General features: G+C 23.5%; 1 protein-coding gene across 1 annotated transcript in view; it reads right to left on the minus strand.

The window, feature by feature from the left end:
* The window catches only part of LOC129612601 (putative uncharacterized protein DDB_G0282133), a 207478-nt gene that overhangs the window by 85647 nt on the left and 103205 nt on the right, over positions 1 to 18626 (minus strand). The window contains exons 7-8 of the mRNA XM_055526290.1: positions 5352 to 5477; positions 4760 to 4960 (exon numbers count right to left, since the gene is read on the minus strand). Coding sequence (XP_055382265.1) covers positions 4760 to 4960; positions 5352 to 5477 — 327 coding nt within the window. The remainder of the gene's footprint in view (positions 1 to 4759; positions 4961 to 5351; positions 5478 to 18626) is intronic.

An 18626-nucleotide genomic window follows, 5' to 3' on the forward strand; every position in this document is an offset into this window, starting at 1 on the left:
AAGATGATTTTTTGGATTAGCAAACTGTAAACGGTTTAGGTAATTATTTTGAATTAAATGTCACAAATTTTGGTGTGTATTATTATTTTAGTTGGTAATTCCAGTGGATTTTTCTCCTACTCACTTTAATTTCAAATGCACTTGTTAGTTATAAAATTTAAAATATTAACATTTTATTATGTTATAGATTATTAGAGAGAGAAAATTCAATATTTTTGTTACTCAATTCTTTTTTAATTCAAATTTTTTTTTCCTTATCAAACAAATAACCAATTTTTATTTTCTGTTCGGAAAGCTTTGTTTTTTATGCTTATCTCTATAAAAAATGTAATCTTTCATAAAAAATGTTATATAGAAAATTAAAAATATAGAGAAAAATTTGTTGCTCTTTCCATTATTCTTCTATTTTTATGAATATTATAAAAAATGGTTTTAAGGTACGTATATGAAAAATTGCCATATAGCTAGTTAGAACATTTTATACTGCAATAATTTTATATGTAATTCATAATTTATTAAAATAAAAAATTGAACAATTCTGATATTGTCTATACTCCTGTCATAGATTTTTAAAAAATTCAATGAAATTTTTAATAAAAAATGTTTTTTAGTAATTTTCATATAACAGTATTGTATATATGTGTAGAAATCACATTTTTATAAATGACTCATATTATATGAGTAAAAATTATTAAAAATTTAATTTATTCTACCTACTATATTCTATAAGGCAGTAGTAGAGAACTGCTTATAGAAAACAGTATTTAATGAAAATAAATCATGGTTCTTAAAAAATATGATTGTAAACTATTGTTCCATCTTCTAAGTAACTTGCTATTGTTCCATTTTACTTAAATGTCAAATACTAGTTAAAAATTCCAAATAAAAGAATATGATATAAAATTTTTGCTTAGATACATTTAAAAAATATTTACAGCAATGCAATATTCAAAAAACAAAATTTGTTCTAATAAAATATTAAATTTGTCAGTTTTTGATGCAATTGTATAGAAGCTATATGAAATTTATACCGAATATATTTAGAATTTGGAATAAAATCAATAAAACTGTTGCCATAAATACATACACTTTTAAAAATTTGTAAATCATATATTGTGAATAATACAATATCGAATTTTAATGAGAACATGTAGTTAATAATTTTATAGTTTATAACAGTCTATTGAAGCCGAATAGTTGGTCTAGAACTATAGTTTATCTTAAAGCAGAGTGTTAAAAATATGAATAAATCATTTCTATTTGTTAATTTAAAATTTAATTGTCATTAGGCTTTACGATAACAGAACAAATAAAAATATATTGTTGATAAAATTTTGCAGCAATTTATTAAAAAAAAAAATCTTTTCTAATTCAAACTTTTCTAAAAAAAATTGGGTATTTCTTTTATGTAAATGAAGAATATTCGAAATTTTATCCAGAATTTCTTGAATATAATAAGATACGACCTCATCTATTATCACACTTTTTTATACAATGAAGTATACGCCAAATTTTTTTTTTTTTCAAAACCTCAGTAAACTATTGTATACACCAAATAACACTTAAATAAATCTCTAATATCAATTTAAAAATATAATAATATCAAAAGTGCACCTGAAGAACACTTCATCGTATAAAATAAATTATGATTGATTTACGATCATGTATCAAACAATTTGACTTCTTAAATAAACAAAATTTTCAAAAAACTACAACATAAAAAAAAAAACAACTTCTTTTTAATATTAAAGTACAATAATGTGTATCAGAACTAGCTATGATAGTAATATAATCTAAAAATCTAAAGTTAAGTGTTAATATCAAAATACAGAATAAATTTTATAACCTGTTATCCTTATACAAAACCCATATAACATAAAATTATATTCTTTATTTATATACTACTATAGTAAAAAGGATTCATGTCAATCTTTGACAACATTCTGAAGAGGTGACAATGAAAATGATTGAAAATTTCCGCTTTAATATTATTGCATTTATACAACACACACTTAGATTTTCATATACATATAGTTACATGTTATGCTTTGGTGATAAAATATGGTTATTATAAGCAATAATGTATATAGTCAAGTTAAAATATAATTGTATAAGAGAGAAAGAAGAGCATCATCAAAAATCATTGTAAAAACTTAAATTCTTTAAGGAAAAGAAAAACAAAATATAAAAACAAAAAATAGAGGGAAAAAAAATAAATAAAATAATCCACTTGCAATAAGGAAAACTTTAAGAAATAAACAAAGTATATAAAGGAAAATCAAATAACAAAATCTAATGTATATAAAATTGCAATTGAAAACTGCAATCAGTGTATAAAGTATGTAATGTACATTGATACATATATGTGATATACGAAATGCAGTTAACATGTGTTTTTAATGCATAATGTAAATTGTCCCGTTTTTGATGTTTTAGATTAAAAAAATTGGAGAAAAAAAATTTTTCATTTCAAATTACCTATTCCATTGACATTTTGATCAATAAATATGAGTAGGTAAAATTGGATTTGTAAGTCGGGATATGCACGAATGATAACCCCCTCTTCTTTATGAATACAAAGCATGCTTTTGGTGTTCCCTTCGTGTCGTGTGATTCAGTGTTAAGACAAAGTCAAAATATTTTTAGAACTGGCAGATTGTTGCATTTACGACTTTATAACTGCATAATATTCTTAGTATGTCTTTAGTATAAATCGAAGCCCTACTTTGGTACAGAAAATATGACAATCGGAATATAGTATAAGAAAAAATTTCGGAAAATACGTAAATGTATGTGACAATTTTTTATTAATAATGCACTAACACAATTATTAACATACCGAAATCGAAGTATTTTAATGACACACACTGTTTTTACAATAAAAAGAAGAAACCAGGAATAATAATAAAAAAAAGAACAAAAATAAAAATAAAAAATAAAAGAAGTGAATAAAAGAAAAAGCAAGGATGCCCATTGAGTATCTACGTTTTTTATTTTTTTTATATTCTTTTTTTCTAACTAAAATACATAATAATATTCACATAATATAAATTAATACTATAAGATGGTTGATAAGAACAAGTGGTACTAAAGAGACATGTGAATGATAGTTGAAAAAACACAAAACCATATTGACGTATCTACATTATAGTATACTGTTACAATTATATATATATATATATATATTTATATATATATAATTATACAGTCGCATATTACGTACATACATGGAAGAGTACCCCTTTGAAATAATTTAAGATATAAAGATGAATTATTCTGATGATAAAGTTAATGAGTAATTGTAAAATGGGGTCTAAGACTTACGAGATTTTAAGTACATACATATTATAAGGGAAATGAATATATTGAATATATACTTAAATTATGTACTTGATGTTGAAGAGTGCATGCATATGCACAATGTGCATAATATGTGCACTTAAAACACACAATATACTCGTATATAAGAAGGGATAAAAGAGACGATCTAATATTATGATTTGAAATATTTTTTTTTTTATAAAAATCGTTCGTGTATGTGTGTGTATGTAAAAAGATAATAACATACTTATATAATATAATATATTCATTGTATAAATATTATTATTAGCTATAATACTTAATATGTACTAAAGAGTATATAAGATTATGTACATTTTTTATTTTGGCTCTTGTTAGAGAATGAAAAACAAATCAGTTCTTTTGAAAAGTTTTTCAATAAAGCAAGAGTAGAAAATTCTATTTTTTTTCTTTGGTTTTCTTATTTTTGTGTTTTTTTATTGATAGATGACTTTCTTTTATACTTAATTGAAATTCTTATATAACCCTCTTAGAAAGATACACCGCCTGGAAAATCAATTAATAAAGCTATGTACTATATATGTACAAATTGTGAATAATTGATTTTTTTCAATTTTTTTTCTATAGTGTAGTAAATATAGAAAATCTGTTCATACATAGTTTATTTTTTTAATATTAAATGTTTATTTTAATGAAATATTTAGGGTTATTGTTAAGGTTATGATAATGTGCATAAGAATTTCCATGATACTTTATGTAAGATTTAAAAAATATTTTAAAAAATTTAAATTTTTAAATTAGCAGAATTTTAATGAGAAATTTCTTTAATCTTAAAACTAATAGAATAAATTTATAAAATAAAAAAACAAACACTATTTCATCTTCTGAACCTCACCCGGTTTTCATCCAAATGAAAAAAATTTTTCTATGTATCTATATTTTCTATTTTCATTTCATGTTTTAAAATTTGAGAATTGTTTATGATGAAAATAGAGTATTTCTACTATTTTGCACCTGATCAATAACGCAGTGGTCATATTGTACCAGTTATTTTACCGAAAAGTCTCAGGCTCAAAGCCTGGTCAGGTCACTATAAAAATTATATTCAATATTATATAGCTTAATACGAAATATGTATAAAATAATAAATAAATATCAACTAATGACCACATTTCCATAGTATCTTATATTGAACTACGAGCAAAATCAAACAATAAACATCAGAAACCTTAAATATTTAATATAAAGTAAAATTACGGTAGGCTAGTCTACCCACCAATAGTTAAAAACTCGTGCGAAAAACTAGGACATAGCTATATACGATATCATGTACTAGTTCTAATAAAAATAAGTTCGAGTTTCATTTTCAAAAATTAAATAACAATTTGGAGCTTGATAGCTTGAATTATCTGTATTATAAAATTTTTTAAAAATATGCTTAAATATTTTATTCACTTACCTTTTACTGTTAAACCAACTGTTTGTAAAACTTCTAATTTCTTTTTATTTGTTGTCGATTGACCGATACATTTATATGTTCCAGCATCCTGATATACAACATCCTTTAATGAAAATTGTCCAGTTGGTGTTGATAAACCATTACCTAAACCTCGTAACCTAGCGGTTACTGGATCCAAATGTGACCAGCAACCTAAGGAACCTAAAAAATAAAATTTATTCAGTCAAATTAAAAATTTCCATATAGAATTTTATTTTATATGCAAATGCATGTATTGAAAGTCAAAAGCGATTTAAAGTTCTCATATAAAATTTTCTTCACCTTAGATACAGTTAGTGATACAGGATATTATACAAAATAACCGAAAAAGGAAATTAAATTTCAAAAGTACGAAGTTAAAGGAAAAACAAAATTGTAAGGAATAATTTATAACACAATTTTATCTTAAAATATTAAATTATTTTATTGAAAAAGGATACTCTAAAAATGTTGTTCAAAATTTGAAAACAAAAAAAAAAACTTTTATGAATTTTCCTTTTTACTTTTTTCCTTTAGTTTCCTTTTTAAAAAAGAAATATATGCAATATTTTACCTTGAGGGCATTGCAGTGTTACTGCACCACCCAATTGGACTTCCAATTGACCTTTGTTAGGATTATGTGACGCTGCTACAGAAACTTCTTGATCATCTGGTTCAGAAGTAACATCAACAGAATCATCTGTAAATTAAAAAAAAAATTTTTTTAAATTTTTTTTACTGTGAAAAATTAATAAAAAAATTTGCTGTATAAAATTTAATTAGATTTTTGTATAATTTTTGAATGTAGAAATTTTTCCTAAATGTAAGAACAAGAATCTGTTTGTATATTAACTCTTAATATCTGAAAGGTTAGCTATAATTTTTTAATAATGATTGCATTTCCAAAATAGTTGAGAACTTATATGATAAACATACTTTTTCGTACTAACGTCAGCAAATTAATTAAAATCAACCAGTGAAAAAATTGATATACAGAGTGATTCAGTTAAGACTACAATATTATGTATCACTCTTTGTGGCATCAAAAATGAGTAAAATTTGTGTTTGGAATTAGCTGCGAAATTTTAACTGTTTCCGAGTTACAAGGATTTTAGCGAATTTTCACGAAAATTTCTATACTTGTAAAAGGTATTTTGCTTATTAATTCCGTTCCAAAAATGATAGAACCTTTAAATGACTGCTAATGAGGGCTAACCAGAAAGAAACATATTACTTGATTTCGTATTTGAAGCAGTTTCCGAATACGAATCATTCGAATTTTCGAAAATTTTAAATTTTTACTTTTTTTAATTTTTTTAGTTTCCCTAACCCCTCAACTTTGTGTGAAATTTTTAGAAACCTTAAATATCAATTCTTTAAAAACCAAAATTTTAAAGATTCTAGTAATAGATTGGGATTCCAATGCCTTATTTTTTGCATTATTTCAATGTTTTAAATTGTAAACAACTTAGTATTCACATAATTTTGGTCCAAATGTATACAAAAATAGTTTTATGCTTTCTACTGGCTCCCGCCTCCTATTTGTATATTTAATACCAGTGGATATACTTAAAACTTCTCTATATAATTGTTAAATTACTAAAATACTTCATTAAAATATTCTTTTCAATTAATTACTTACAAAAAAAAAGATAAAACAAAAAATACTCGTTGAAGTAAACAAATTATGTCAAATTAAGACAAGTAGATCTAAAATTTTAATTTATTACCAACCTAATTTTTAAAAGAAAAAAAAAATTATTCATGATTAAGAAGAAAAAATTGAATGTTTTAAAACATGATTAATGGTCTTAAATGTTTTGCTTAGATAAGAACAATAGGTGCGGAAAATAACAAGGTGGAATTAATAGAGAAAAAAAAATTTAAATAGAAAAATAAAAAAAAAATTAAACCTTTCCATAACATATTTTTCCTTATTTTTTTTTTTTTCTTTGTGTTGTTTCTCATTTCCCTTGAATCCTTTATATTGATTTTCTTTTTTTTTTTTTTAATCAAGATATGTCATCATAAATCAACTTTTCAAAAGAAAAATATCCTGATTCATTGAAATTTCAAATTCAATAATTTCAATAAAAAAAAAAATATTTTTTTTTTATTACATGCGCCTTTTCGAAATATAAAGTTGTAGGTCATTTCACAATTTTTTTGCCATCTTGATTTGTAAATGACATTGTGTAAATGACGAAGAGTTTAATGAAATAGAAAATGGAAAATATTTCTGTTGTATACAACAGGTTTTCTTCGATTTTTCTCTGGGGCAAGAAAAATCAATAGAATAGATGTATGTTCATATTTGATTAAATCTCAAGAGATAAATCACCTTCGCGGTTTTACATAATATTGGAGGAATTTTACTTTGAAAAAAAATTTAATTCTCAAATATATTTCTCAAAAATTTTTATAGTAAAATTTTCTTAATGGAAAATCTTAGGTGAGGTCAAAATTATTGAAGAATTTGGTCTCTTCCATATTATAGGCAATGTGAAATTTTCAGTTATATAAAATAAGCAAATGATTAAATAAACGTATAAATTTTCTAACTAAAAATTTGTTATGTCCTTGATGTATATTGTAGTAGGTATCTATAATGATTTTGCATTCCAGTATAACTTCATATAACAACAAAAATATTGATGTAATCTGAGAGATATTTTAGCCATTTTAAATTGAAAACATAAAAAATATCTTGTACTCATCTAGTTTTCATTATTATAGACATTTCGAGCAAATCGTATTTCATTTCAGCAATGAAATATTATTAATAAGTTATAATTATATTGCTATAACTTTATAGCCACATAATAATATACTATAGTATTAAAAGTATACAATTTCTTTGTAAATTAAAACTTTCCTGCACATACATAGCAAAGTTCTCTAAATTTAATTAACAAAAAGTAACACTTGAAATAAATCAATTGAAATAAATTGAGTGAAACCAATCCTTCAAATAATATTGTGTATAGATACTGTATAATATTGTGTATATGTACTTTCTGTATATGAGGTCTTGTTTGATTTTATTCTGACAAATTAATAAAAACTTCGTAGTATGGGTACATTTTAATGCTTAATACAATTATAATAGCACATAATAACCAAGAAGACAAAAAATCTATTCTTAATACTTGTATGACATAGGATTTTATACTAAAATTATTTTAAAATATTTTTTTTTATATGACAGATTACTTTTCATTAGAAATTCATTTCATTATTTTATACCAAACACTTTTGTATAACACTATATAGTTATCATCAATTGTACTATACATAACATATTTCTAGTACATGATCTATTGAAATTTCCTCTTCTATAATAACAATAAAATATCAAAAATAACATTTGAGTTAATAAGAATTTTTTCAATATAAACTTTTCAAATCCTTATTGCCTGTACCCATGTATGTACGCCAACCATGTACATGCGCCTTTTCGAAATATAAAGTTGTAGGTCATTTCACAATTTTTTTGCCATCTTGATTTGTAAATGACATTGTGTAAATGACGAAGAGTTTAATGAAATAGAAAATGGAAAATATTTCTGTTGTATACAACAGGTTTTCTTCGATTTTTCTCTGGGGCAAGAAAAATCAATAGAATAGATGTATGTTCATATTTGATTAAATCTCAAGAGATAAATCACCTTCGCGGTTTTACATAATATTGGAGGAATTTTACTTTGAAAAAAAATTTAATTCTCAAATATATTTCTCAAAAATTTTTATAGTAAAATTTTCTTAATGGAAAATCTTAGGTGAGGTCAAAATTATTGAAGAATTTGGTCTCTTCCATATTATAGGCAATGTGAAATTTTCAGTTATATAAAATAAGCAAATGATTAAATAAACGTATAAATTTTCTAACTAAAAATTTGTTATGTCCTTGATGTATATTGTAGTAGGTATCTATAATGATTTTGCATTCCAGTATAACTTCATATAACAACAAAAATATTGATGTAATCTGAGAGATATTTTAGCCATTTTAAATTGAAAACATAAAAAATATCTTGTACTCATCTAGTTTTCATTATTATAGACATTTCGAGCAAATCGTATTTCATTTCAGCAATGAAATATTATTAATAAGTTATAATTATATTGCTATAACTTTATAGCCACATAATAATATACTATAGTATTAAAAGTATACAATTTCTTTGTAAATTAAAACTTTCCTGCACATACATAGCAAAGTTCTCTAAATTTAATTAACAAAAAGTAACACTTGAAATAAATCAATTGAAATAAATTGAGTGAAACCAATCCTTCAAATAATATTGTGTATAGATACTGTATAATATTGTGTATATGTACTTTCTGTATATGAGGTCTTGTTTGATTTTATTCTGACAAATTAATAAAAACTTCGTAGTATGGGTACATTTTAATGCTTAATACAATTATAATAGCACATAATAACCAAGAAGACAAAAAATCTATTCTTAATACTTGTATGACATAGGATTTTATACTAAAATTATTTTAAAATATTTTTTTTTATATGACAGATTACTTTTCATTAGAAATTCATTTCATTATTTTATACCAAACACTTTTGTATAACACTATATAGTTATCATCAATTGTACTATACATAACATATTTCTAGTACATGATCTATTGAAATTTCCTCTTCTATAATAACAATAAAATATCAAAAATAACATTTGAGTTAATAAGAATTTTTTCAATATAAACTTTTCAAATCCTTATTGCCTGTACCCATGTATGTATAAAAATTTAAAAAAATGACAATATTTATATTGAATCCTTTTCGCATTTTCCCCAATTTCAATTCATATTTAAAGAATATGAATATAAAATTGCTCCGCCTGTTCCCTATTTACATACATAGCGTATATATAGAAAAATCTATAAAATATGGAAAATAGTAAAATATGGAAAATACTAACGTATATAATTGGTTTTCATAATATGATGGTGTATAAGATTTTTTTTTGATTTGCATGAAGGGAAAAACCATACTTTATTATATTATTATTAATACATAAGTGTATATCGTATACATTTTTTGAAAAGTTATATATATTTATATACATATTGTCTATATGTATATATATATATACATATATTATATAAAAAATAACAATGTGATATTATAATATATAAGTATATTATGCATAAAAATATAAAAATTACTACAAAATTTATATTTGGTATTTTGTTATTTTGGACATGTGAATAAAGTTGTGATTTGAGGATTATAAAAAATGGAAAATTATAATATTTTTGTGGCTAAAACTTTGGGATATTTTACTTTATTGTATGTACTCGTATAAGAATCAGTAATCATATTTTTTTTGCATGAAATTTCATAAATATTTTCAACTTGAAAATAAAGTCATTTTGTTACCGAAATAATAAGCATTATTCCGAATAATTTCCAATTCTATTAGCACTTAACAACTCTTATAATTAATAGTTATGATTCATGAAATTTAAGAAATTATAAATCACTTCAATTATTTTTAGAAATTCTTTAAATATCGGAAAAAAATTCCGTAACTGTATTTCAATAAAATTTAAGTGCAAAAATCAAATTTTTCTAATAAAATTTACTCTAGACTGTCTTTTTTCTGATAAAATTTAGTCCAGACTAATAAAATTTTGAGTCTCCTGACTGATACTCATTTATAATCAAATTGATTCTCTTATTCATAGATGTCATAATACCAATATAGACAGACCGATGCTAGGCGTATTACAAAGCTATAACGATATTATATACAAAAGAAATATTCAAAATTTTCCACAAGTTTTCCATCTTATATTTTCGACATATTTCGAACGTAAGAGCAAATTTACAACTCTGCGTATTATTATTATATGTACAAGAATAAATTTGTCAATTTCTAGTTGCATTAAAATAAATTTGCTATAATGTATAATATACGTTGTTTTGTATGACGAAAATAGAAGAGTAAAATTTAAAAATGGAAAAAAAAACATATTTTTAAAAATTTACCCCTCGAAATTTTAAAATATTTTTATAAAAATCATGTTGCAGCGCCATATACTCTATTGAAATATGTATATATAGAAAAGTCCTCTAGCCCCATTAATTCTCTTACCATATCCTATTAAAATTTTTTTTTTCTTCATTTTAAAAAGTGCTACACATATACAACATGGTAATAGTATTTGACTATGTCTAACACAAAAATAATGATCAAAATAAATTCCATTAGAGACTCAGAAACGTTTTGTAAAAGATTTTATTTTGAAAATAACACGATGGATGAGGTCTCTTGGAAAAAAAGTAGCAATAATAAAAAATAAGATACAAATTCAAAACGAAAACATAATATAACGTCATCAGCATAAGAGCATAAATATATGTACATAATATAATATAATAAATATGGATGAATGGTAACGCCATCTATATATGAGCAATAAAAAGTGAAAAAAAAGGAATTTTAACCCGCCTTCTCCATGAAAGCAAAACAGAAAGGAAAAAAATTGTGAATTGTGAATAAACTTGTTTTCAAACAAACAGAGTGGAACATAAGATTTTTGGGAAATCACAAAATTTCTAAGTTGTTTCATTCGAATTCTGAAACACAACGGTAATTCATACAGATGATTCTTCATTTACATTTAGTCTACGATTTCCCTACTATTTGATTTGGAATGGACCGTTCATGGGCCGTTTGTTAATATTTGGAAAAAAATTTTTAAGATTCAAATGATTGCAAAATACTATTAAATATTACGAATTTTCAACTTTACACTAGTAAAGTATACACCTGTCTAACTTGCATAAATATTTATTAGTAAAAGAGTGACTGACTTTTATAACAAAAATATTACGAACAACTTCAAAATTGGCACACCAAAATTCAGCAAAAAATCCAAAAAAGTGGACCAAATACAAAAAAAATACTTTCTATCAAATGGCTCTTCTCGACTGACAAGCAAGTACAAATCAATATTCCGTATTCGTAAGTCTCAATAAAGGTTATACTAATGTGTACCCAGCATTGGTATATTACTATTACTGCCTTCTCTTTAAATTACATTTAAAATACTTATATTTATGTTAATTAGAATAATTGTGATAGTTAAAATTTTCATTATGTGGAATTAGCCTAAATTTCAGCACTTGTCTTCTACAGTCGGCAGCACTCTCAATTCATAATATGTTTTAGATACAATAACATAAAAGTAGAGAAAATATTTAAGTGTAACGAGTCATTGAGTAATTTTACAATTGAGTAAATAATATTTGGTGTTAGATTGTATAATAATATACACATAAATATATTATATGTACATATGTACCTATAAAATTCTAATCTATATGTAATGTTATCAACATCACTAACAGTCAACATTATTATATAAACACCATAATAATATCTGTTATAAGTGTTATACGTAAATATTACTATTTGGGACAATATTGTGAAGAAACAGAGATGACAAAAAATATTAAAAAAAATTGTAAACAAATATATCAAATGTCATATATAATCAGGAATTATTTCAGATGAAAATGGCTGAAGGATAATAATAATAATAATAATAATAATAATATACAAAATATTATTTTCCTCATATCATTTTTAGAAGTATACCATAATGAAAATTTTCTTAAAATGGAAATTTTCTCTTTTTATTTTCTTGTTTGCTTTATTTTGCTGTTGCTTTTGCAATTTTCCATTTTCCTTCTTTTTTTTTTCCTCCATGTATGTATATAAGTAAATGTAATGTAAAAGATTGTGATTTGTTAAGTTATTTTTGTGTTAAAGCTACTTTCTTTTCGGGTCGTTTAAATTTATATTATGTTATCTACATAATATACAGTATAAATTTTAATATTTACATTATAATGGTACATATATATAGCATATATCTTGTATTCAGGATATTACTAGAATATTCATAGAAAATATTTTGATTAAAATTTTTGTTTCCAGTTAATATAGTTATTTATGTTTTTGTTTTTCTAAAAATCATATTTTAATTTTAATTTTATATATTATTACTAATGTTTTTTTTTTTTAAAGTAATTTCAATATTTGTGTGTTATTCACTTTTACACGATTGTCTCTTACCATTCATTTGAAATTATGATGTTATTTTTTAGTCAAATGTTATGGAAATAAATTGGTGTGTAAATAAAATGTACATTAATTGTATTAAAAAAATAAAAGTTGTTTTCTTAACAAAAAAATCAATATTGAATGCAAATACTTACATACATAGTTAACGTATTTCAATAATTTCAGAATATACCGAATAAAATTTCTCATTGGAAAAAATTCTAAATTAAAATATTAAACAAATTATTTTAATTATATTAAAATTTTAAACAAATTGCAATAAATTGATGTTAATTGCAATTTTATTAAGTCTTTGAGATTGTCAATTTAGAGAGATAGATCTATTAATGTTAAACATGATTTGAATTATACGTAATAATCTTCAATAATCTTCAAGATTACAGACACAGTATAGAAGTTTTTAATTAATTAGTTTTCAACTTAAAATATTTTGTTGTAAATATTTGCAAGAAAGTAAACGCCTCACTGGCATAATATTAACTCTCTAATGTAATTTGTAAAATTTTAGAAATTTTTAAAAAGAGCGAAATAAGAGAATATACGCTGCTGCCATATTTTGTTACCATAATCGACACGGTCCTTCAATTTTAATTCTTCCTTTTTCTTACTGCGATATAACAAAAAATCGTCATATTACTAATTCCCAATCAAGATTTATTTTTTGTTCAAAAACCAGTAAATTCACCCTAAAATTCAACAAAAATTCGAATTATCCCTGAGACATGAAATAACATCATTATACTACGTCTCAATTTTCTTATCAGAAAATCATAAACATAAGATAAAATTTATTTTGATTTTAATTTCCATTTGAATTAAAAAAAAAAACTTATATTTTGTATTTTGCTTTAATTTTTCGTTTATTTTTCTTTTCTTATTATTTATATCGTGCGGAGAAAATGTCCTTTTTAACGAAAGTGTTATTTTTACCAATATTTTGATCAAAATGTGATTATGTTAAGAAATTCTGAATTCGTTTTTATATTCCAATGCTTTGCAGATGGAAAAATTTTTTTAAAATTTCAAAGCATTTCTGAAAAATTAGGAACTATACTCAGAGGATTTTCGGAAAAATAATGCATCTTCCTATATTGTCATAGTTTGTGATAGCAATATGCAAGAATTAGTATTTTAACTCTGTATAAACAACATTGTTTTTTTCAAGTTCTATACCTAAGGACTCTATTAAACACACATGTATATAATTCGGATCAGATTATGATTTTTGAGCTCAGACAACTATTTTGCTAAGATGGAACCAAAACTTTTTGTACAAGTATATTTTATATGATGTACTCAATAAGTAGACTATGTGTTCCATTCGCCCGAAATTATAGTATGCCAAAAAAAAACGTTCACAGATCAATTAAGATTTTTATATAAATTCAGATTTCATTCTTATATGAGTAAACACATGTTTACTTAACATAAAGCTGCCAGTATAGCTTATAATACTTCAATGCCTTTAATATCTTGTACCCTGTTCTATATTGCAATGTCTCTGATGCTCAATTATCATTTACCATTATATTAAAATCTATGTAATTCTAACCATTTTTTATTAAAACTACAATAATTTTTAGATTACAGATCGGAATTATAAAATTATAAGCAATTTTTATATTCCATATCCACATATAGTTTTCTTTTGCTCTCATAAATGATCTAATATTATGTCCAATATAATACGCGTATGATATCCTATAGTTTTCAAATAAATCATTTCATTTATAATGATACACATAATGTGTAGCTATGTACCTTCATTCAAATTAGTATAGACTTGTTATTAAACTCTTACGAATATTTAAAAATTGTTCTTCAACAAAATTTATAACTGTAATTTACCAATTACGAAAATTTCTTTTGATCTTAAATATGTACATATGTGTATATATGTACATAGTTATGTGTATTTTAAAAACTAACAATTTAAAATTAATTTATATTTTTGTTCGTATTTATACCCTTCATACAACTATTATGTTCCCTTTTAACACAATAAATAATTTGTAATTTTGTATAGATCAAAGATTTTTATCAATTCAAACAAAATTACATTTATGTGTTTAAGTGTATGTATTTGCATGAATATATATACATATATATTATAATAATATAATATTATACTTTCATTTATCTCTTATATTGGTGGTACATTATATTAGAGTGTTTTTAAAGGATATAATTGAAGCATTTTTGCCACAAAACAGGATTTGCTTTGTAACATCTTTTAATTTAAATTGAATTTTTATATATACAATACACATCGTTCATATTATGTGTACATAATCATAATTAAAATAAAAATGCGTTGTTTCGTATGTACATGTATTATAAAAAGGGCATCGGTCTCAAATTTCATAACAGATGGTTCATTAAACTTTCCTTCATACAATATAATTCAAGTTGTTGTTCATTTTCAGGTTTTTTCCCGATTTTATTTTTTTTGTTGTTCCTCTCATTCATTCATTTATTCATTCATTGCAAATTACATTTAAGAAGTCTAAAATTTATATATTCAGATATCATGCATTATGTAGAAGTTTGAATATAATCATTGTTTAACGTATTAAGTAAGAATAATTGTGAATCTTAAAAAATTACTACAAAATAAAAAAAAAGAATCCCTTACATTTTTTTTTCATTTGAGTTTTTGAATTGTTTAATACAAAACAAGATTTTTGCATCAAGAATACTGTGATAATAACAATAATAACAGTAAATAATAGTAATTGTCTATCTATATTCAAATAAATTATCCTTGAGTTACTTTTTGCAATAAAATATCATTACAAACTATACATAAGAACTGTAATTTTTAATGGTATTCTATATGTTATATTCTATATGGCATTATTTTGTACACCATGTTATACACTTATGTTCTTCGCTTTTTTCACATATTCAGTGTGATATTTTGATGCATATCCTAATTTTATCACTGTATATGACAGCAATAGTAAGAGCTTCATTTCTTTTTTTTACATTTTCAGATTCAGTTTCTTATTACCCACTGTTTCTTTAGAATATTTTTTTCTTTTCATACTTTTTACTTGCAGTTTTCCTACTATACGTATTTTATCATACTAGATGAGACGTGATAATTTATGATCGTATTGTCTGGTTCCAATTTTATTTATCTTTCATTTCTTTTTATAATACTAGCATCTTCTTATTGTTGTATAATGTATAATGAGTTCTAAGTATAGATTTTTATAAGAAAATCATAAAGCAATGTCAATTGCTTAACTTTATTATTTGGTATATTATTGTAAGAGAAGATGAAGGAAATTTTGCAGTTAAAAAACAAGAAGAAAAAAGAAATTTAAAAGAATTATATAAGTACATGAAGAGAACATTTTTTATATTTTTATATTAGCAAATTGGGAAATTAAAATAGATCAAGGGAAAAAAAAAATACTATTAGTGAAATAAACGTTATTCTTTGGAATATTTTGAAAGTTGATAAGTTTTTACATACACACATCTCTATCTGTACTTATATTCCTGTTATTTAAAATTATAAAAAGTACCTTTCAAACTTTAAGCTTCGATATTTCGATTCTGTTTCAAAAATTTGTATTAGATGATGAATTTGTAGCCCCATATAGCAATCGAATTTGAAAATTAAGTATTTTTAGAAATATATTCGTAGCTTAACTTGCGACAGTGTTCAAAAGAAACCCATTTATGACTTATATTTATGACCATTTATGACTTTACAAGAAACCTGACTAATTTTGGAAACAAATGCTATGTTCAAGTTAGAAAGCATTTCATAATTTCATTTGACGGAAAAATAGAAAAACTTAAGAACAAAGAACGAAAACAAAGAATTTAACATGATTAGAACCGGAAGCAGGCACTTGAAATATTTGCAAGCTTTGATATTTCGTATTTTTTGTTTATTAGTTTCGAACAAAATCCTAGGCTTACATTGAAGTATAGTTTATTGAAGAAAAATAACGTACTAGACCTAAATTACAAAGTGAAGACTCAATATCCTCTACAATTTTAAGAGTTTCTATATTTCTTAAAAGACAATGAGGACTTTGCTTAACATCGAAATCCTAACAATATCAATAAATACTGCCCTCCCAACCCCCCTATGTTCAATACAAGATTCGATTTCACAATAAAGTCAAAACATTTTGCAGTTTAAGAAAGACTGATTGAAAAATTATTGACTGAATGAACAAGGGATAAATTCAAACAATATATCTGTCAAAATTTTTTTTTCTCAAAGAGGAAGGATAAAAAAAAACCGTTTCTTGCACAATCAAATTTGCAAAATATATAAAATTAAAAGCAAAAACGCAAAAAAAAAAAGAAAAAATTAAAATTAAAAGAAAAAATTCCTAGATCAAAAATTAGGGGAATTTTTTTTTTGACTGACGTTAAAATACGATGAAAACAGAGATTTTTAATGATTAGGGTGTGGTTTGACTATATAGCTAACTATGATACAAAAAAAAAAATATATTTCAGGAACAAAGTAATATTATATGCGACAAAAAAAATGTGGTTTAATTTTCAGGAAGAAAACAAGGGCAAAAATTTTTTCTTTACTTTTTGCTATTTTTCCCTTGTTTTTTTCTCTTAGTGTACAAAATGAAAAAAAAAGAATTGGTGTTTTTTCACGGTTATTTTCATTTTAATTGGAATTAAGATAAATTATTATTTATTGAAATGAAATATTTTAGATTATTATAAATTCAAAGTAGCATGGTGCAATAACTGTCAAAATTTTTATTATTAGGTACATTTATTTTATTATTTCTTCAACTTAAAATTTGCATACATAGACATTACTTATATTACATATTTTGTATAAGTGTACAAAGATTTTTGAAATATTTTAACATACTGGAACGAATTCTGTCCCACAACACTGTTTTGCATTTATTATTATAGCCCTAAGGTAATTATTGATGTAAGTTAGAAAAAGCAGAGTGTAAAAAATTTGATATTGAAATTCGATATGAGCCGTTAAATAAATAAATCATAAATGATTCTAAATGAGGAGAACAGTTATAAAAAAAATATTTTTAGTGTTAAATAAAATTTTAGTATTTTTTACTTTTTATTTTTTTTTACCACTCGAATTATTCGGGAGATAAATACATATGTACATAAAAGAAACGTCATTGAGTTGTAAAACAAATTATAAAATAATTTAAAATTTAATATGCTAACTATTATTATTTAGTATGCTAACTATATGCTAAATATTATTAATTTAATGCAGCATGTTTATCAGTTCCATGCTGTACTATGGCTCAGACCTCGAATATTACAATTTCTGTTTGCTAAATTGTCTTTTAAAGCAAGAATGATCTATTCTCAATAAAACAATATGAACATAGATATTCCACCTTTTATGTGATAGAATAGATAAATAATTCTGTTATACAATACCAATCAGATAGTTATATTATTGTGTGAATTGAGATGAATAAAGTGACTAGCAATTTATTTCGTCCGTTTCATAAATTTAAAATGCTACATATAAGTATACGAAAAAATTTCATATTCATAATTTAAAATTCTTTAAAACAAAGCATTTATCGTAAATTTGTAAATGCATAATCATAATACTGGAATATGTTCAAGCATTTTATTTACAAAACCTCAGTGTGGAACGTATGGCATTAACTTGGATATTTTTCAATAACTCCTTAATATTTCTGCCACTCTGTTTGTCGAACATATAAATTGATAAAATATTT

This window comes from Condylostylus longicornis, unplaced genomic scaffold (assembly GCF_029603195.1).
Source record: "Condylostylus longicornis isolate FDR11 unplaced genomic scaffold, ASM2960319v2 ptg000075l, whole genome shotgun sequence".
Taxonomy (NCBI): domain Eukaryota; kingdom Metazoa; phylum Arthropoda; class Insecta; order Diptera; family Dolichopodidae; genus Condylostylus; species Condylostylus longicornis.